Genomic DNA, 22675 nt, shown 5'->3' with positions numbered 1-22675 from the left:
TATGTTAAAAAAAAAAGAAATAAGAGGATTGGAAAATGTGGGCTATAGCCTCTAATGCACATCTGCTAACTCAGCTGTTTTGTGATGGAACATTTAGAGACAGAGGCCAGTGTCCAAGACCATCTGGCCTCACCACAGGTGAAACCAAGGCTTTCTAACTTCCAACTGCGAGTCAAAAGCAATGGGAAATCAAGGTAAAATGTCCTTGTTTTTGGATGAGCTCTAGTTTGGGGATTTCTTCTGCTCCTGCCGAGGTGTCTAGGAGGGCTACACGTAGTCGTACTTGGAAGGATGAGATTGTCCCTCATCTTCTGTGCGGGCACCCGCATCGTATATCTTCTTGTTTTTGGTGTTGGACTCAAAGACAGTGCTGGCTTTGAAGCCTCCAGGCCTGTAGGCAACATTGTGGCCTGAGGCGTGATAAGAGACGGCTTTGTAGCTGAAAGCAAAAGAAACATTCTATGACCATAGATGTATTTGGTAGGAGGACAAACTACTCATTTTCCCTAGGATGTCTGGCTTTTAGCACTGAAAGTCCAGTGTCCCAGGAAACCCTTAGTCCTGGGCAAACTGAGACAGTTGCTTCCCTGGGCTTTGGGACACTGGCTTTTCAGCCTCTGCGGTAGAGCAGAATTTCTTGCTTTGTATTAGAGCTGGGGGGTTAGTGACTAGTGAGTTCCCTCTGTTCATCAATTAAGATGAAGCTGAACCAGAAATGATGTCCAGGGGAACATGGTTATGCCAAAGAATCATAGAATTTGTGAGTTGGGAGGTATTTACATGCAACCCATCTCCCCTAATCTGCTTAGTATGTGGATGAGGTAACAGAGGCTCAGAGAGGGCAAATGACTGGCTAGAGGTCATGGGGCTGGTGAGCAGGAGAACCTGACTGGGATCCAGGTCTCCCAACCCCAAGCCCAGTTACAGAGGTACAACAGGTATTCTCAACAGCAGTGCTACTAACATTTTGGAATGGATACTTCTTTGTTGTAGGGGCCTGTCCTGTGCTTTGTAGGATATTTAGCAGCATCCCTGGCCTATACCCACCAGATTCCAGTATCACCCAACCCTTCCACCCCAAAGCTGTAACAATCAAGAGTCTTCAGATGTTGCCCAATATCTTCTGGGGACCAGGGCAGGGGTGGGTGGGGGTGGGAGGTGGGTAAAATTGCTCCCAGCTGAGGACCATTGAGTTACAGAATACTGGAGTCAGGGGGAAACCTAGAGGGCTGGGTTTTTCCTTCAATAGCATCATTTCTAAATCTGCTCAGGCTGAAATAGGGCTGTTCTGTTCTTTAGGTCTCCTCGTAAAAGATAAGGTTCATGATCCTTTTGTCAGTAGAGTTCTTCCATGTACCTATACTGATCATTCTGCCTGCAAATGATATGTTAAAATGGACTCGGATAAAACATCTGGTTGCATTGGGATGGGGAGACTCACTTGGTTTCCTCGGGCTCCAGGCCCCGGCAAGCGATGCACATCAGCGCGCCCCCAATTAGCGTGAGGCCTCCAGCGACCCAGCCAACAAACAGAGCCGCACCAAAGGTGTACCTGGGTGGGGAGACGGTGGCTGTGAAAGTGGTTGACTCAACTCCTTGGGCTCTACCCAGTGAACCTGGCCATGCCCATCCTCTCTGTCCCCACTTTTGGATTCCACATCTATCCCAGCTCGCCCCTGAACACAGCCCTTTGGGTCGCAGTCAACTGAATCAGGTGTCCTGGAGAATAGAATTAGGACTGAAGCTACTCAGCAAAACAGCTGTGGGATTCTTAGGCCCCTAGCATCACTCAGGCATAGAATTAATCGTAAACTTCTAATTTCAGAGAAACATCTCAGGAAATCCCACTCCCTCCCTATTGGCAAAGGGAAGTGGCTTGAAGGTTTGGTAAGAGAAGTTTGAGAGATTATGGGATCAGTCTCAAGTTATTATTTCAGAAGGAATTTTGGTCTCTTGGGTTCTTACTGTGGGCCAAGAAGCTTTTATCTTCTCTAACTCAAGTAACCCTGGTAACCGTCCATGCCGGTAGGAGCATTATGTTTAGAAAGAACTAATGTGAAAAGACCAGTCATTCTTTCATTCATTTCTTTACTCATTTGTTCAGCAAGTATTTATTGAGCTCTTACTATGTGCCTGGCACTGCCTGGCACCGGGACAAAGGGATGAACAAAACGGACACAGACCCTGCCCTCATGGTGCTTCTGTTCCAGTCCACACTGAATTCCAGTCCACCAAGGCTGGTGCTCTTCCTCTTGGAGGGTTGCCTCCAATGGGACTCAATTACATCAACACAGGATTGTCTGAGAACAAAATCTCTGAAGTTGCCTGCCCAAGGGACACGGGAATGTTCTAAGGAGACGGTGTAAGAGAGTGATGGTGGGCGTTAGCGCTGGGTGCCAGGCGGGCGGGGGACTCCTCGGGCAGGGGCAGTGACACCAGGCACCCAGACACTGCGGCCAAGAAGGGCTCTTCAAAATAGGGTGACCAACCATCCTGATATGCCTGTGACACAGAAGTTTCCCAGGATCTGGGACTATCAGTGCTAAAACTGGGGAAATCCCAGGAAAAGCAGGACGAGTTGATCAGCATGCTTCTAAGTTTCCCCTGTAGTCAAGAGACCATGAGGGGGGATGAGGAGGATGAGGCAGCTTATGGGGATCACATTTTTTCCTATTCTTGAAATAAAGCAGGAACATGGATGGCGAGTGGAGTTCCAGGGAGCCAGAGAGTAATGGATTTATCACATGCTCATGCTCATCTGTCTCCCATGATGGTGTTGCTAGAGAAATACCAAGTGTATCCACTCCAGAGATGACGGGTCACTTAGGTATAATATTTACATTGCTCTCCCAGAACAAGATCTTTCTCCTTCAGGAATTTGCTGCTGTTTCTTGCTATGAAATACATCCCTTTGAAGTGGCTGAATGAATATAGGTATTGGAATTGCTCTTCCATCTTTGAAAAGTTGTACTCTGCTTCCGACACCAAATTACAAGGAGGTTTCATCTCCCTACACTAGACCATGACCTCCATGAGAACGAGGACCTTGTGGTTATCCCCAGACCTCAGAAGAGTGCCTGTATGTTCGATACATTTGTAGAATGAATGAATTAATGAATGAGAGAAAGAGCAGCCGTACAAGGAAGAAATATTACTTTTCTCATCTGTACCGCACCTCCCTCATTTCGATTCCAGCTTTTCCCTGTCCCTAGCTAGTTTCCCGTCATGAACTGGAGACGTGGAGGTGATGCTCATTTACAGGCTTGGGTTAACAGTGCCTGTTTCATTGCCACCACAATGGGGCCTGTGTAAGAGTGTTAGATAAATACTGTGAACTGTCGCTGTATTTCAATGCAAATGTCAGATCAGCCTCAAGTCATATCACCAAGGATATTTCACTGAAATGAAGTTTATGAATTTATAGATCATTGTTGATTTATGATATGGCATGGTTGCCTCTGATAAATTTTTGCTATTTCAGGCACTGACAGTCACATTAGGCATACGTGTTTAATCGGATTTTTACAACAATGTTCACCACGGAATACTGAGACTAGATTAGGAGGTTACCTGGTCTGGACGGTCTGCACCATCCCACCCATGCCAGTGTACATGTTAGCTGTGGACATCCAGAAGTTAGTAACCAGCATGTTGGCAAACACAGACACTCCAGCGATTGCACAGAGACCTGTGGGCAAGAACAAGAAAACTCTGGAGTCAGCTTTAAATGGCTCACATTGTTTGTGAGGCAATGTATGTTTAAACGCGTTTAGAGGAGCAGGTGCAGAATATTCTATTCCTATAACAAGATGGTCAATCCAAGCCTCGATTATTGAATTCCCACTATGAGTCAGACCCTGTGCTAGGTGCCTACACTCTCTTATCTCTCTAGTTGAGGAAGGATTTGTACGTGAGCCGAAAGAGATTTTCCATCTTGGGACCAGGGGTCAGTAGTACAAATATTTTGGGCCTTGTCCTTTGAGGATGTCAAGGGCTTTTCCCTTACAATCATTTTCTAAAGTCTCACCCAAATAATGCCTTTAGGGATTGAGTCACATGTCTACCTAGAGTTGAGAATCTCTCATAATGAAGTGAGGGTGGCAGCTAAGAGGGACACCAGCACTCATGATAATTCTGTAGAGTGTAAGTGAGCCTTAATCTCAGATCTTGAATCCCAGTGTGTAAAGCTCTGATCCATGTTCAAACCATGCTCACTAGGGAGAAGCCCTGTCCTCTGCCAGAATGATTTTGCTTTGACATTCCTGGATGTGCATATGAGAGAGGGAACCCCAGGCTCCTTGTTTACCTGAGATGATGAACATGATCCCGGAGGTAAGTGTCATTTTGGCTTTGGCAGAGTCATCCATGTTGCCAATGCGGATGCACTTTAGGGCGAAGATGGCCACCAGGAGGCCGATGACACTCAGGACGATGCCCACAATCATCAGGGCTCGCACTGCCTGCAGCATGGCTGTGGGTTGCGGGGCAAGACACAAGCAGACAAGTAAGACCACCTCAACGTGACTGATTAGGCTCTGGTTTAATACAACAAAACAACTACAACCAACCAGCACCAAACTGCGGAGAAACGGCAAGTCCATAAACTGTGAGCCTTATCATCATCAGGGGATATGAAATTGTGAAAAATGCAAAACCATCGCTTACACTCCCCTGATTGATGAAAGACATGAACGCAGAAGTCTATAGAATGAGAAAATTATGAACTGTTGGAGCTGGGAGGGCCAAGGGAATTTAGCTATTTCATGTCCTCATTTTAAAGCTTGATAACCTGGGGTCCAAGAAGGGGAAATGGCTTGACTAAGGTGCCATTAAAAATTATTGATAGAGCTTATAGTAAAACTGTGTTGCTTTGACTTCTAACCCAAACATCTTTCTTCTCGAGTCTTTCCATAGGAACTCAGTGCTTCATAGGGTTGTGTCCACTTCCAGAAAGCTCAATACTCATTTACAGCCTATAATGAAGCAAGGCCACTAGGTGGTATACCCGGGGCACTGTATTGTTGCCTCTTCCCAAAGGGACTACTAAGGTCATGGTGAGCTGTAGGTTTGGGGTCTACATAAAAAGACGATTATATCAATCTCAGGCCTTTCAGCACAACCACAGTTTATCAGCAGTTCCCTTTCCAGGAATCAATGGAAGCTGTACATCCTGCTGGGACTCTCCTGCAGTGACCTCCCCTCCAGATATTTCCAAAGAGGTTTCTAGTGCATCCTTAAGGTGCAGTGACTCATCCCAACAGTTTTTTACTGAGCCTGCATGACTAGGCATGGGGAGGACGGTGAGTAACAGGTTGGATATGGTCTCTGCCCTCACGGAGCTTACGCCAAAGTGGGGAAAGAAAGTCATTAAACATGTCCACCACAAGCATAATTAATTTTACAAAAGGAAGATAAATTAGTTCTTGTGTCTTCCAGAGGGAAAGGCCACTAGTGTGGGTGGTTCTGGTAGAGCAGAACTGAAGAACCATGTGAAGCAAAGCAGAGAGCTCTGTCCTATCCTAGCTGTCATAGACAACTGCTACTTTTTTTTTTTTTTTTTTCGGTACACGGGCCTCTCACTGTTGTGGCCTCTCCCGTTGCGGAGCACAGGCTCCAGATGCGCAGGCTCAGTAGTTGTGGCTCACGGGCCCAGCTGCTCTGCGGCATGCGGGATCTTCCTGGACCGGGGCACGAACCCATGTCCCCTGCATCAGCAGGTGGACTCTCAACCACTGCACCACCAGGGAAGCCCGCCAACTGCTACTTTTAATTGAAAGCTATTAGGGACTTTTCAACGTTAAGAGATTGAATCCATATAAAAACTCCCTTGCAATGTAGGTAATATTATTATCTCTATTTTATAATTGAAGAAATTGAGACTCAGAGGTTAAATAACCTGCCCAAAGACACATATCAAAGGAAAGGCAGAGCTGGGGGTCAAACCTGGAACTGTTTCAAAATGGTTATTTTCCCATCACAATACATTGCTCTGAGGTACTTCATCCTGGAAAAACAGGTAGAGTTCTGGCTGCCAGCAAGGTATAGGGATCTGTAAGCTCCTAAGAGAATGTATCCTTCAAATTTGGAGACTAGACCATAAAATGTCATCCTCTGAAATGGATGCTAAGAATGTATAAAGGAATATTCTCCAAAAATCATCTCAGGGAATTGTCTGTCCCAGGAGATTACTTATAAGTGTGACTCTCAAGACAAGGGAGCCCTGGGAGGAATTCTCTCCAATCTCTTCGGGAAGATTTCATCTCAAATATGGCCAATATCAGGGGAGCTGCCTGCTTATTCACTCTAACGTGTGTATCATAAAGCAATTTGTCATGATGGAAGAATTGGAAATCAATGAAAGATACTGAAAACAGGAGAGGTAGATCATGCACAGTTCATTAAAGAGCCTTCTGCAGTGTCTGAGGAATAGAGGCCCCGGCAACTTTCTCATCAGGTAGCGAGACAATGGTAACCAGCTACTCTAGTTCTGTGCCATTGACCTCCATTCACTTAATTCTGATTCTCTTCTCCCTAAAGAAACTTCTGCTTTTTTTTTTTTTTTTGCGGTACGCGGGCCTCTCACTGTTGTGGCCTCTCCAGCTGCGGAGCACAGGCTCGGGACGTGCAGGCTCAGCGGCCATGGCTCACGGACCCAGCCGCTCCACGGCATGTGGGATCTTCCCGGACCGGGGCACAAACCCGTGTCCCCTGCATCGGCAGGCAGACTCTCAACCACTATGCCACCAGAGAAGCCCCGAAACTTCTGCTTTTCACTTTGCTTCCCTGCTGGGAAGAGATTTCTATAAGCATCCATCATCAGTCTTGGTCCTATTAACCACTATATTCTGGGGGTAAATGTGTTGGTGTACGGTGTGGATCAATCTTCCAGGATCTGACCATTCAATCCTAGAAGAATTGATGAACATTAGCGTCTTGGGCTTGCAGTTTCCTGATGCTAGAGCCACGGTGGCCCCAATGAAAAGAACTCATGAGGGCTTAAGAGTGGCCTCTGGATCCACACCTTAATATAAGAGGGCTCTAGTGTGTCACCTCTGTTTTCCAAAGTCTTGCCCAATGGCTTTGTTGACCCCACACATACTGGGAACAAACACCTCATCCATTCCCTCATTGACAAATGCAAGCATGTGACATCTACTTATGTATTTATTTATACCTTTGTGTATTCATCCAGCACATGTTGGTATACTCTCATAGTCAAACATTAACAGATTCATGCGCTCATCCATGAATTCATTCATTCATTCATTCATCCATAATGTATTCTTAAGCTCAAATTCTCTGCAAAGCCCTTTGCTAGATGCTGTAGGAAGAATAAAATTTCATGATAAATAATCTCTGTCTTCAAGCAGTTTACAACCTGGAAAGATTATATTTTCACTGGAAATCCTGAACCTCAAATTTCTTTTCACCTTGGGAGTACTTTGGCTAAGAAATCATAATAGAACCCCTTTCTGACAGTCACTCATGGTGTGGTTCTAGCTCTCTTTCACACACACAATTAAACTCTAAGGCTGTGGTTCAGGACAGCTATGGAGAGGACATTTGTGGGGCAGCCCCAGACTTCAGGAAATACCCTCAGGGCTCTTCTATTTTTGCATGTTGCTACCAGAAAACAGGACCTATGAGAGGAGGAAGGGACTTTGACTTTCCTTCCGTCTTGTCCTCATCGGCCTCTTATGAACTTCAAATCTACTCAGGAACCTGTTAAAGGTTTTAAAAACTGCTCTTGTTCTGATATTCTAGCCTTAAGCCATTCAGAGAACAAAATCTTTTATCCCTTTTGAGAAGCACCTGGCAAGGCATCTGGTTAAAACAAACAAAACCCAACCAGCCAACCAACCAACCAACCAACCAATCAACCAGCCAAATAAACAATATTGACCAAGTAGGATAAAAAATATCCCTTCTTCATTCTAAGAAAAATTTTACTTATCCTGGACTGTTGGCAAGGATGGGGTCATTGAATCTCTTTAAATGAGTGGTTCTACTATTTGTTCCTGAAAACATGCCATGTATGTGCTGTGGCTGTGGCTGAAGTATGTGGTCTTCCCTGACATTGTTGGATTAGAAGGGATGGAGATGCCAGCTGGTGGGAGGTAAAAGCACTGGGCTTGCCTGATGTGGAGAGCAGCTGCTGCTGTGTGTGCCACAGGATTCCCTGGGTACCGAAGCCCTAGCCAGCCAGTCTTTGCAAAGACAGCCTTTGCCTTAGGCTCTCAGATGCCCTCTTGCTTTTGCTGGGTCAGGTTTGCATGACAAGACCTCATTCTTTACCGCTCTCTCTTGATCTCTGGATTTCTGATGAACACTGGTACCTGCTTTGAACCAGGGGTCCACCTTGACCCTGAGCTCCTTTTTATTTTTTAGAATCTCCTTCTAGGGTTAGGGTTAGCTTACCACTTTCTTTTAGCCTGTGGTTGGGCAAAGACACAACACTGTCTTAAATCTTGTAGGCCCGCTGTCAGAGCCACAACTCTGGACCTGGATGTATGAATCAAGATCTTCCTTGCTTTGGAGACCCCTTGTGGGTGTTCTTCTGAGGGTGGGAGCTGTGATGGGGGCAGCTGCCAGAAAGCGAGGGGAAATGTTCTTCACTACTCATTGCTAGAACTCCCCTATGTCTAGTAATGACCATGGAGATGCATGGTGGTGACCCGAACTTCCTTTCCATCTGGAAGATTCTACCACCTGGAATACTAATCAGTCTCCATGGATAAGTCACCAGAGGAACTGCTTCCAAAGGAGGTAGATTTCTCTTTTAGCCTCTCTGTCTCTTATTTGATATTCTGAGCAAGGGGCATAGGCTTATCAGCTGATAACAGGTGAGTCAACGGGTTCTACAGACTGATTTCCTGCACCAAAGGTGTGACTATGGCATTCTTTCCAATGAACAAAGACGTATTATCAGACCTGAAGGGTGGGCAGGATTCAGGGCTGACAGAAGCAAACAGAAAAATGGGAACTCAGTGTCCCCCCGCCCCCGACCGTTGCAATATATCTTATTCCCCCAAAGTAGCTATGAACTGACAGGCAAGGCGTGGTTCCCAATCCTGGCTGTGCCTTAGCCTCTTCTGGGGAAACTTTTAAAGAAATGTTAATGGTTTGCCCTGATCCCTAGGGATTTTCACTTAATTGTTCAGTGACATAAAATTGCAAGGAATAATCTGGGAAAACAGCTCTCAGAGGGCTTAGGAGGAGGTGCTCAGAATGGGGAGTTGAGAGGAAAGAGTTCCCAGTGGCTGACATCACTAAGCTGGCTAGGGGGTGTGGGTGGGGCTGATGAGACCGCAAGTCACAAAGTGCCAAAGACTGGACATGGGGCCTTTGTTGGGGCGGGGAGAGGGAGGACCCATATCTTCAGGCACAGCTTGGCTTCTGATTGAAGGCGGGAATGTCTGGTGGAGGAGCCCAAAGGAGGGGATCCCAGAGGAGGGAAGTCTGAGGCCAGACCTCAGAGGGAAAGCCCTTCAGAACAAGGTGGGAAGGCTTCGATTCTCCAGAGATCCCAGGGAACCGATATGGAGGTCCTGTGTATCTCATGAAAACTGCAGACTTCATGATACCAGGTGTCATTAAGCAAGTCTTTTAACCTCACGGAAGCCAAGTCTCCTCAACTCTGGCGTGGGATAGAGATATTTCTTGCAAAGAAATGTTGTGAGGATCAGATGCTGCTTGGCCCCAGCATGGAGCTAAGCCAGCCTCAGTAAGTTTTAGTTTCTTCCCCTTCCCTAAAAAGAAGTTATCTCTCCATAGAGAACAAACTAGTGGTTACCAGTGGGGAGCGGGGGAGGGGCAATATAGGGGTGTGGGAGATACAAACTGTTGGGTGTAATCTAGGCTACAAGGATGTATTGAATGACACGGGGAATGTAACCAACATTTGGTAATAACTGTAACTGGAAAGTAAGCTTGAAAAATTGCATAAAAATTAATTTAAAAAAATAAAACAATTTGAAAAATAGCAGTTCTCTCTCTCCAACCTGACATGGCTTTGGTTTGTGCTAACCGTGTACAAACCTGAATCCTCTCACATGGTGACAAAATATAGTTGAGAATTTGAAAGCCATGGTTGAGAGAGTGTGAAAGGCAGGAGTGGAAGAAGACTTGAGAAGAGGAGGAAGAGAAAGGCCTGGACCCAGGCAGGGGGGAAGATCTCCTCTTGTTCACAATATTTCAGGATGCCAGTTGACACTGTGGTCACTCCTGCTGCCTTGAGGACTGGCTATTCTTAAATCCACACTGTTCTCCAAGGCCATACATGATCAACGATTTAAAGTATCTCCCCTTCCACAAACTCAGTCCCAAGAAATGTCTTTCCTGGCTTTTGGTGGGATCCTGTTCCCCCGATGCAGACCGGCAGGGCTGGGGTCCCCCTCTGTGAAGGCTGCCTGGAGCTTTTCAGAGTTTCAGATTTGTGAGCAGTTGTCGGGAGTGGTACAGGATGTGGTACAGAGATCTGTGGGATCCTTTTTAATTTGGGGATGTGAGGGGGCTTCAGGGAGGAGATGGTATTGAGCTGAACCTCACATATGGGAAGATTTGTGCAGGTGGCAGTTGGGGTGTAAGACGGGGGACATTTGGGCAGTAGGGGCAATGGGTATCCAGGACCAAGTCCAAGGCATAGTAAATGGACAGGGAAGCCTTAGGTTGTGGGCAAAGGGCTGGTAAGAGATGGGTCAGGGAAGGGAGGTGAGCAATGCAGGAGGGCGTGGGTGTCAGGCTGTCATGTCTGCACCTAATTAAGCTGGGAGTGGGGAACCATGGAAGCTGGTTAGGTCTTGAAATATCCAGGGAGATGACAGGTGAGACCTGGAGGTTGGTGACTGGAAGATTCTGCCTGACCTTCTGCCACAGTCAAAGCAGAAAACGCTCTAAAGAGATGAAGGATAGAAACCAGATTGTGAGAGGTGAAGAGTGAGGGGTGGTAGAAAAATTTAGTCTTTTAATTTGATTGTCAGTGAGCCGGGGAGAGACAGAAATGGACAATGATCCGAATCAGGAGAAGGTTTTCCAGTAAAGGAGGATGTAAGCATAAGGGAGGAGGAAAGATGAAAGAGGCAAAAAGGAGAGGGGCTGATCAGCGGTGATGGCCAGACAGGAGGGCGTGGGGCATTCACAGCCGGGGTGGAGAGGTCGGCCTTGGGCGGGAGAGAGGGAGGGAGGCGGGGAGGGGATCTTGTTCTGCAGAGAGGTGGGGAGATGAGCAGAGATTCTGGGAGGGCTCAGGGAGGATGGGATCCCTTGGTAGAACAGGAAAGACAATGGGAGTGGCAGCGATGGGGTCTGGCCATTTAGGAGAGTGGGGATACTTGGGAGCCCCATGTGTAGAAAGATAGAGAATGAGCAAGAGATTGATAACATGTGACGGGGCCCTGGGTTAACGAGCTGAAGTCATGGAATGTCATGCCTTAATTTTCAACATTAGGTCAATCTTATTTTTTCATTTAATAGTTAAAATTAGCTAGCAACTCAACAATCCACGGTCTCGCACCTCCTCCCTTCTTTTTTTTTTTTTTTTTTTGCAGTACGCGGGCCTCTCACTGTTGTGGCCTCTCCCGTTGCGGAGCACAGGCTCCGGACGCGCAGGCTCAGTGGCCATGGCTCACAGGCCCAGCCGCTCCGCGGCATGTGGGATCTTCCCGGACCAGGGCACGAACCCGTGTCCCTTGCATCGGCAGGCAGACTCTCAACCACTGCGCCACCAGGGAAGCCCGCATCTCCTCCCTTCTGACCTTTGCCCTCACGCTATAGCATCATCCCTCCTCCACGGTTTCCTTCCCTCCAGCCAGATTCTACCTCCCTTGATTCTCTGAGCAGGTCTCAGTCAGTGATCGGCCTGTCCTGCAACACAAGTGACTTCTAAAAATGGAGTCAATACCCCAATTCTTCCACTCTGCCACCCACCTTCTATTTCTTACTGCACATGGAGGTGAATTACTTGAATTGCTCCTTACAATTCAATTTCAAGGGCTTCACAGGCTCTTAACAGTTTTGCGCAAATTTATTCCCATCTACCTGTCCACAAAGTGTTTGTTTCAGAGAGGCAAAACCCAGCCCTGTTTTCCTTTCCTCACCCAACTCACATCTGGGCCACTCCTTGGAGCCACTGATTAGCCTGACCTTTTATTTCTTTTTGCTTTAAAAAACAAATACAAGTAGAGCTTCCATAATATCTAGAATGCAAAGTTCCTATGATTTCTATTTGAAATAATTATCTGTATGAGAAACAGGGATTTAGCTGATTTTATCTTCAGGGGTGAAACGATGCCCCATTTATAATTATATTTATATTCTGAAATTATTATAATATCATTACAGTTCTATAATTATATTTTGACATGCATTGTTTTCTAGGAGTGCATACCAGAACCTCTCAACACAAATGCAGAGAAAGGATATTTATAGTTTAATGGCAATGTACACTTTCTGGCACCTACAGAGACTCCAGTTTTTCAAAGGAAAAATTAATTGACTTGATAATGAAATGATATTAGCTCCCAATAAACTTTTTTGACTGGAAGAAAATATTCACCATCCTACCTACTCCCGTGTGTGTGCAGGCAAGAGCAAGTCACGTGCACATACATGCACATACATGCACACGATTACTTTTCTCCTGAGAAACATTGTCTATTCTAGTATCATGAGCCTGTCCTCACGATAGACCCATTCTTTTCATGACCTGCTTCCTTACTAGCAATTCCTTTGACCTGAGTATGAAATCTCTGATATTCACCGCTACGACTATAGCCCTCTCTGACACAGGGTCAGCTTCTTCTCTTACTCACACCTCTGATCCGGAGCCCGTGCTGCGAGGGTCATGCCCTGCGCCCATCTCACCAGTCCCTCCTGGCTGCGGTGAGAGAAGCAGGCCCTTCCCTGCCTCACCTGTGCCCTCGCCTACCTGGCAGGCCCAGGATGGTGAAGTAGGGCCGGCACTCGGTGAAGCCGGAGCTCTGCTGCACGCAGCTGCGCCAGAGCCCTTCGTACTGGAACACGGCGGTGACAGGGTTGTCGTACAGGTCCTGGGTGCTCCACGTGTCCATCACCGTGGCGGCAATGCAGCCGGCCAGGCCCAGGATGGACAGCAGGAAGCCCACCGCTTGGCATGTGGTGGTGGACATGGCCTCGGTCGCTGTCCTCCCGCCCAGCTGCCGCCTTCGTCCTGCTGTGCTCCCGGGGAGCTGCTCTGATTAGATGGTTTCCCTCAGCCCTTGGTGTTTGCTCACAGTGTTTTCCTTAGATAGTTCAGTTTCACTCTTGGTTCAAGGGTATTATTTTTTCATTTGTTAGGGAAGCAGCCCCAAGAGGCATTTGTCCCGCTGCACCGCGCAGGCCCAGCTGGTTTGAGGGCGAGGCGGTCTGAGCGGACCTCCGCCCCATCCTGGCTCGGGCTCTGCCCCGAGGGCGCCACCCTCTGGGGAAGAAGCGCAGCTGAGACCCCCCCACCCCGACCCCCAAAAGCCCTTCCTTTAGGCTCTGCTCATCACAGGAAACCACTTCGCCTGACCTCACTTAAAAAAAAAAAAAGGCTCCAGGAATCTCCACTTACACCAGATGTTAACATTTTCTCCTCAAGACTAAAACCATCTCACTGACATAGTTCCATTTTGATCTTGCAGAAATGGGTAGGGAAGTATTATTATTTCCCACCCATATTTTTTTTGGCGAGGGAGGCTGTGAGTCAAGCAACCTACAAACAGGTTAAGAAACTTGCCCAAGTGCCTTGAACCACAGCTACATTTTTTTTTTTTTTTTTTTTTGTGGTACGCGGGCCTCTCACCGTTGTGGCCTCTCCCGTTGCGGAGCACAGGCTCTGGACGCGCAGGCTCAACGCCATAGCTCACGGGCCTAGCCGCTCCACGGCATGTGGGATCCTCCCGGACCGGGGCACGAACCCATGTCCCCTGCATTGGCAGGCGGACTCTCAACCACTGCGCCACTAGGGAAGCCCCCACAGCTACTTTAAAGATGACAAAGTTGGAGCTCCCATCTCAACTTCCGATCTGGAGCTCCTTCTCTGTTTCCATATGGAGTGGCAGAGGCAGGCAGAGTTGTCCCCTCTTTTGAGAACAGGAAGCCAAATCCTAGAGATAGGCGCTCGGTCCACGGGTATTGGAACTGGGATGAGAAGGAGCAAGGCATTGTGTTGACGGCCATCTCACCCTTTCACTCCTGTTGCAAGAACCACGTGAAGACCACGTGGCAGGCAGACATGGAAGTTCCACAAAGGCCAGGAGGATGGAACAGGGCAGGCTGGGCCAGAGATCCTGACCTGGTTACTGAGAGGCCTAGCATCTGCTCCCGACACTGTCCCTAACACACTGTGTGCTGCGTGATTTGGGACAAATGGCTCAACCTCTGTGGGTCACAGTTTTTTCATCTGTAACATGGACAGATTAAACTAGAGCACTTCAGAGCCCTTTCAGGTCTCACACACTGTCATCTTCTACATTTTGCAAAAGCGGTTTTCACTACAGTTGGTCAAAATATCAGGATTATATAATCACACAAAAGAGAGACTTGGCTGGAGATCAGCCATGGCGTTTTGTCTACGTAATTTGATTTTAGAATTATGTTAGGGAATTGTTGGACCTGCTGCTTCCTGTAGGTGGTGTGTGTCTGGCCTCCGAATTCAGACACATTTTAATGAGACTTTCCCCAAATCTGGATGTCAAGGCCCTGATACACAGCCCCCCCCACCCATACCCCAATCTCTAGCCTGCAGACAGGTTCTCCCGGAAACAGGCCTGTGCATCTGGACATTTCAATGTTATCTTGGGTGCACCCAGCCACCACTCCCACGGCTTTATTCCCAGCAAACACAGAAAGCAAATATGCAAGGTCTCCCCTCTGACTTGAATGGAGGCAACGACCCCCTCAACTGCACACCTTGCTTTAGGTTCTGTGATCAGTGTTTGTAGAGAAAGAAGAATGAGCCAGGAAACCCAGAAGACGAGAGCAAGCAAGAGTTACATGACTAAGGTCAAGTCATGGTCCTGTGTCCCCTGAACTGAGCTACAAGGCCAAGTCTGAAATGTGGGTAGAAGGCAGCTAGAAGAAGTGACTCTGGTCTCTGCTGGTGGACAGGGATCGACCGATTCAGTTGGAAAATGTTGGAGTAATTCAGGAATGATTCTGCCACTGTCTCTGTGGACAGAGCTCATTTTACTCTTTTTTTTCAACTAAGAGGCAGGCTTTTTATCCACAAAGAGGTCTGTAAGAGTTTGGTTTCCAGTTGTTCATTTTATGACATCTGTCTACCCGCTCCCCACACATTGACTACAATACCCCCAGAACAGTAGATTGAAAATGGAAACATTAAAACGAAAAAGTTATTATAGTTATCTATTCTGATTCATGGCAGTTTCCCCACCCACTCTCCTATGCAAATGTTTTTATGCAAAATTTCAGGACAGAAAAAACAAAGTGATTCAGGTAATAATGAATTAAGCTTTCTTTCTTGTTTGAAATGGCGACAGTGACTTTATGTTTTTGGAGGAAGGACAAATTAAGTTTAAAGGAAAAACTAAAGCTCCCTCTACCTAGGCAGAATACTGAACGAGTGGAGAGAAATTCTAAGTCTATACACTTTTAAAAATATGAAATAAGTACTAACATGTTTTAAAACATGTGGAAGATGGGATTTTTCACTTCCTGGTGAGTTTTCTGTGCTCCAAAATGAGTGGACCACTGCTTTAGCTGTCACTGCCAAAGAGTGAATGGGGGTCTGCAGAGGAACATCTGGCTTTCTTGTTCATGGCAATAGGCTTTGTTAAAATATATTAAATGTATCTCTAATGATAGTGATAGTTTGTGGTCTGATTATAATAGTATATAATAATAATGGTAATAATTCATGGTCTGATTGTATTTAACAATAATGGGGTTGTTACAACTTTGTTTAATCACCTTTAAAATGGAGCAAAAATTTTTGCTGACTTCTTAGGGGAAATCCTCCCTATATTCAACTTTAAATTTGGTTCTGGTGGTGGCATTTCAGGTTGTAAATTTCCAGGAGCTTATATTATTTTACTGACATTGGAGACAACATTTCCCCTACCTTTTCTTTACCTCATTTTAGGAATATTAATATAACACCATCTATGGTAATTAGGCAAAATGGTGGTCAAATAGCAATATAAAATATCATAGCTAGGAATATAGGAGGAGTAAAATTAGTATTATTAGCAAGACAAATGATTGATACACCTATTGATTTTTTTCTTTTAAACTGTTAACACACTTTATATTCTTAATTCCTGACTCCACCTTTTGGTGCTCAAAATAGAAAATTTAGAAGTAGGGAAAATTAAAAAAAATCTTACTTACAGTTTTAAATCCTAGACAAAATATCTGGCATACTTTCTTTTTAATCCATTCTCTGTATATATTTTTACACGATTAAGAGATTATACAATTTAATGTTTTGTGCTTTTCACTTGATTGCATACATGTGCAATTAAAATATTTTGTAAACATTGTTTAATATATTTAATTTAGTATATTAATATCCCATTATATAGAAGTGCTACTATTCACTAAAACAGCATCTATTCTTATATAGTTAGATTATATCCCTTCCCCAGTTTTTTTTTTTTTGTATGAAAAACAATGTTATGATAAACATTTTTCACATAACTCTTTGTTAGCATTTCTGATTAGTCTTTTAGGACAGTTTCCTAAGAGAGGAATTAAGATGTCAAAAGGTGTGAAGTTTTAAAAAAGCTTTCTTATGTAGAAGCAGACTTTTTTTCTATAAATTTTATTCCTAGCAGCAGTATTTGAAAGATCTTGCCTTATTGTAGCGTTACCTACACTGTGAATTTGGTAAGTTATACATGATCACTTGCTTTGATTTGCATTACTTTGATTACTAATGAGTTTGACACTATATTTTTTAAACAAATATTTACGGAGCATTTGCTTTTCCCTTTTCTTGAGTTGTCAGTTTGTACTTCTTCCTCATTTATTTGCTGGAATTTTAGCATTTTTTTCTACCAATTTATATGAATTATTTATTTGTTAAGGATCTTAATATATTGCTATGATTACTAAAAAGATCTTTTCACATCGATTATTTCCTTTTTCGTGTTTTTCATGGTTCTAGAAAAATACAGCGTATTCCATTTATATGTTCACAGTACCTGGTGCATAATAATATGTGCTTAATAAAAATCTGTTGAATGATGTAGTAAAATGACTGTTCTTTTCTATGCTTAGGAATTTAATTTCCATTTAGAAATGATATTAGAATTATTTTAGAATTTTAGAAAGTTTAAAAGTATTTTATGTATCTTTACATTTAATTAACCTGGAATCTATTTGGGTTTATAGTCTATGATTCTTTTTTTCCCTCAAAAAAGTTAATAATTTTTACAGCACTTACTGAATAACCTTCCCTCTCCCTGTGCTTTGTAAAACCTCTCTCTATATTAAATTCATGTATGTGTCTTTCTAATTTTAGACTTTGTTCCATTGACCTTCTGTCCATCTTTGGGCCGAAGCACCCTTTTAATTATCACAGCTTTAGAATTTGGTTGAATATCTGGCCGAGCTAGCTCTTTACTTTTGTATTATTCTTAAAAAAAAACATTTAAAAGTTAATTTCATCTACTTTCTTCTTATAGATAACCATTTTGTCAAGTTCCCAAAGGAAAACTCTTACTAGCATTTTGATTAGAATTCTCGTAATATTATCCATACAAGGTTACGCTCTGCAGAAATTCTTCCTGGGTTTGAATTCTCACCTGCCACTTACTACTACAGTGTCACTGGGCAAATTCTACAGCATTTTTGTGCTTCAGTTTCCTTATCTATAAAATGGAGGTAACACCACTACTTACCTCATAGCGTTGTTGTGAAAATTAAAGTTACATGTAAGGTAATTTATGTAAATTTATACAACCATGTAAATTATATTTTTAAAATATAAATTAACATATGCTAATTTCTTGAGCCAATGACTAGCACAAAGTAAGGTCTTAATACATTTTATTATTGTGTAATTAGTTAATTATATTATTTATTGTTATCCATTAATTAGGAACAAATTCACATCTTTATAATATTCCTATCTAGGAACCTGTAGTATATATTTCCATTTAATTGACATTTTAAAGTTTCTTAGTAAACCTCTTTTTTCATCTTTATCCTTGCCTAATATTTACACTTGATCTTAACCAAAAGGCCGAGAAGCGATCCTTGCTTAATATTTAAAGGTATTCCTAAGTGCTTAACACATATTGCATTGTGTTGCCTCACAAAGAGGTCTAAGTTATTTTAATTCTCTTAATACACTACACTCTCTCATGCCACTGTGTCTTTTCCAATGATTTTCCTCTCTTTCTGGAAAATTCTTTATCTCTTTATGTTCCTGGGTAACTCATACTTCTTGTTAGTAACTCAGCTCAGCTGTCATTTCCTTTAGGAAGTCCCTTCCCTCATGTCTGCTGGCTATGCTTTATTGCAGTGATTCTTAACTGGGGCTGCTTTTGCCCCGGGGGATATATGACAACGTCTGGAGACATCCTTGTTGTCACAACTGGGGAGGGAGAAGTGCTGCTACTTCCATTTAGTGGATGGAGGCCAAGGATGCTGCTAAATATCCTATAATGCACAGAACAGTACCCTACAAAAAAAGAATTACATGGCCTAAACTGTCAGTAGTGCCGAGGTTGACAAACCTTGCATTGCAATGGTTTGTTGATCCTCTGTCTCTCCTTCTAGATTTGTGAGCCTTTTGATATCTATGTTCCCCATGTGCAGACAGCTTGGGACATAGTAGGTGCTCAACAAATGTGTGTTGAACAAATAAACGTTCTTTCTAGAGCCACGATTTCTGTGTTACTGGGTTATAAAATTTTTTTAAATTTTTTTAACTTTAAAATTTTAATTAATTAACATATTTATTTTGTGTTATTGTTTATTTCCTATTATTTCTGCTTGTGTAGGAGGACCAAAGGCTTTGCCTTTCTTTCCTTATCCCTGCCAAGAGGAGACCTTGTCCAAACCCGGTCAGCCCAGGACAGGGTGGCTGCCAGTGATGGTTCTAGTGAAAAGACTTTGTCTCGGAAGGTTGGCTGCCAGTCCTATGGCTCAGATTTCTCTGGAGGGTATGGTTGTCCCTGATTTCTTCCCTCTGAGCCTGAGTATCTGTGTTTGTGTTCTTGGGAGTATGTAGCTTCTCCATGGAAATTAAAATATTCTGTGCTTTCATTTCAATGGCAATGGAAAGGAAGTTAAAACAAGTATGTTCCAGATCCTCAGGCTATAGCCACTTACGGTTTGGATTCATTTAGGTGTTTATGATCATGTTTATATCAGGGGTCAGTGAAGTGATAGCCTCAGCTGCTACTTGAACAAAGGGTTCATTCCAGCTCAAATAGAAATGGAGTCAGGGGAATTTCTCCCTACCTTGTGGCACTGGCACCATGAGCTCAGACACCTGTGCCCTGGTGGTCAACACTGCGGTAGCATCACCAGCAGCATTGTTCTGTCCTGTCTTTGCATAAACCCGATTGCGACAGTTTGTGGTGGTAAATACACAGCAGAGAACTACTCCTCCCCAGTTCCAGAAATAATTGGGTTGATAGCCTTAGAGCCACATTCAGTAGTTCCACATCCCAACCTCACCTCAAATGAACAAGGCCATTGCAAAAAGCAGCAAGTCACAGATGCCTCATCACCACAGACTCAAGAGGATGATTCTCTGATGGGGCGGTGGCTAAGTGTAAGATGTGAGTACCTCGAATTTATTAATACCCTTTTGTAAAACAAACCCACGTGAATAGAGAATCTGCATTAATAATACTAAAGTCAAAACACTGAGAGAGGTGAAATACAAAATCAGACTTGAGGCTGTCTCTTTGTCCTGTTAAATTCCAAATGAAAACCAACAATATCCCTAACACCAGATGAATTTTGACGTTTGTGTTTATTAGTTTTTTAGTGGTATTTACATTACATTTGCAAATGTGGCTTTGGTCCTTGTATAAGATTTATATGCATTAGGAATTTAAATCTATTGTTAAATCTATTGTTATACATGTTTATATTAAAGTGACACTAAAATGAACACAATTAAAATCAACATTGAGGGGCTGCAAGAATTTCTTTCTTATAAAAGTGATTCCTACAAAATTCTCTTTGAAAAATCCTTCTCTGAACTATTTAGTCGCAGGATCTTCACATATGAACACACACAAAATTTCCAAGAGAAGGCCCTAGAGCAGTTTCAGTCTGGCTCAGTTTTAGCTCTGTGGATGTGGGCAAGTCACTTTGCCCTTCTAAGTCTCCCTCTCTTGACCTGCAAAATAAGTACCAGGGTTGTTGACAGCTGTTGCTAGTCCAGGACACTCCCCAAGACTGCAGCCCCAATCTTAGGCAAGAGGGGAGGATAGGAAAGGTGGCTTTGCACTGGGGATTTCTGCTTTGTGTCTGAGAGCCTTGGGGCTCCCAGTTAGGGCTGTGAGCTAGGGCTTAGGTGCAGGCAGGTCTGAGCCTTGGCTCCATTTGCATGTGACTTTGGGCAAGTTATCCCAGCTCAGCTTCCTTGTTTCTAAAAAGGTGGTAGTGATAGCACCAAGTTCACAGGGTGGCTTGTAGAGATTACACAAAATATTGCAAGGCAGTTGTTGGCTCAAGTGCTAGTGCCAGGTCTGCCATAGTTATTTGCCCTTTGTGAAGCCGTATGACTCCTCAGACGTCATGTGGGTGCTCTGTGCGCGAGAGGTCAGCCTCAGGCTGACTCTCTCCTTCGTGGCCTCTAGCTCTGCATGGACACAGGTCCATGGACAAGACCTCTGAGAGATTTGGGCCATTTTGCATTTGAGGTGAGGGAGAATCCCAAGGGCAGATGGTTAGCCCCGAAGCTCAGGAGGGGTCAGCAGGACATAGGGTTGTGGGAGTGGCTCGCCTTCCTCCAGCCCCTGGTGGAGGGAGACCTCACTGAATCGGCAGCTGGTCACCCATGGATCTGGTTCACATTCTCCTGTTTGCACCCAGGCCCTTCATCTCTTAGCTTGGCATTCGATGCTCTTCATCATAATCTCCATAAAAACCCTCTTCTCCAGCCAAGGTCATTCCTTCATTTTCTCCCAAGTAAGACTTGGGTGGAAGCACCCCCATGCCTTTGCCCATGCTGTTTTTCCTCCTGGATGCTGCCGCTCTAATGCCTAACTACCTTTCAAGGGTCACTTGTGGGGTTTCCTTCTTGGTGGGTCTCTTCCTGGGCAGGTCATCCTCATCTCATCTCCTGCAGCACCAGCCTCCTGTCCTCCTTACTTGCCACCTTGTCATACCCAGCCCGCAGTGCACTTTCACATTTTGGGGGTGGGTGCCAGGCCCACAGAATCCTGAGGTTGTAGTGAGCTCTCCATCCATAAGTGTGGAATGTATGAAAGACTGAGTCACTGCGTCACTGAGTCTTTACCTCTTACCTTCTGTGCGGGTCTAAGTCTTGACCCTGCAGCCAAATGGGAAATTCCTGCAGGAGAAGCCCTAGTTTCTATTTCTGACCGTCTTTACTGTGTCCACCTTAGGAAATGCCTCTCCCCAGACTTTGATGTATATTTATGGAAGGAAAAAGAACTAAGAAATAAAAATGACAAGTGTATTCATTGTCTTACTCTGTTACCTGAGTGAAAGACACTTTTAACATTCTACTCTTGAGACTTGAAGTTTTCTTCAAGTTAACATGACCCATCTACAAATCCTTGAAAACAAATCCTTGTGTGGCTAATATGCCAGTCTGGACATCACAGCCCACACCCTTTTGCCCCGCACAGTGGAGTGCACTTTCTACAAGGGTCCTCTGTGCAGAGAGTGGCCTGAAGCTGGTTCCATGTGGCCAATACATTCCGGAGGTCAGGAGATGCAGAGAAGGGGCCCATCTGGTGCCCCCGTCCCTGAGAAATGCAGCACCCTGTTCTTTTTCTCTGTCCCTTTCCGCTGCTCCCTTTCTGTTGCTGCTATGTGCTGAGGTGTCCCCTGGAAGTTGGGACCAGGCACAAGGGGAGCTGGAGATGGAACTCTGTTCAGGAGGTTCACAGTCCCCAACTCAGGGAGAGGAGATCTCAGGGCTAAAGGAAGGAAGTGGCTATGATCTGGGCCTCCTGAGTCCTGTTCCTGTTGGTGATTGAGACAACGCTATTGCTTGCATAGACGTTATTTTAAAAATGTGCCCAATGGGGAGAACTGGGTACCATCCAGTTAAGGATACAGGAGCCCTACCAGCTCTAGGAAGCTCCTCGCCCTAAGTTTCCTGCACTCCTGTTCCTACCTTGGTGGTGGAGGCTTTTGCTTCTTCCTCCCCCGTGGCCCTTCTGTGGTGTGCCAGACAGAGGCCGCTGTCTCCTGTCCACCTCTGTCTTCCCCCACATCCTGCCAGGTACCAGCCCTTACCTGGCAGCCCCAGCAGGGTGAAGTAGCCCCGGCACTCGGTGAACCCAGAGCTCTCTCGGACACAGGAGCGCCACAGCCCTTGGTAGTTGAATACAGCTGTCACCGGGTTGTTGTACAGATCCTGGGTGCTCCACTGGTCCATGCAGGTGGCGGCAATGATGCCCGCAATCCCAAGCAGTGAAACTACAAACCCCAAGCCCTGGCAGGCGGTCACGGACATGGTGGGGTGCAGAGTTGACACAGAGCACCA

General features: G+C 44.9%; 1 protein-coding gene across 2 annotated transcripts; it reads right to left on the bottom strand.

Annotated features, from left to right (window-relative positions):
- Positions 1-267: 267 nt before the first annotated feature.
- Positions 268-22645, bottom strand: CLDN18 (claudin 18; the record flags this gene model as incomplete). 2 transcript variants are annotated; one of them, XM_079704434.1, is made up of 5 exons in its annotated part: positions 268-439; positions 1442-1552; positions 3571-3688; positions 4307-4471; positions 22426-22645. In XM_079704434.1, 5 exons carry the CDS (start codon positions 22643-22645, stop codon positions 268-270), a joined length of 786 nt encoding a protein of 261 aa, XP_079560560.1. The 2 variants fall into 2 exon arrangements, with proteins under 2 accessions (XP_079560560.1, XP_079560559.1); XM_079704433.1 differs by lacking the exon at positions 22426-22645 and adding an exon at positions 12926-13145.
- Between the last annotated feature and the right edge of the window lie 30 nt (positions 22646-22675).

This window comes from Hyperoodon ampullatus (genome assembly GCF_949752795.1).
Source record: "Hyperoodon ampullatus genome assembly, chromosome: 5".
Classification (NCBI taxonomy): domain Eukaryota; kingdom Metazoa; phylum Chordata; class Mammalia; order Artiodactyla; family Ziphiidae; genus Hyperoodon; species Hyperoodon ampullatus.
The sequence above is the reverse complement of the archived record's forward strand: the minus strand, read 5'-3'. Positions and strand labels throughout refer to the sequence as shown.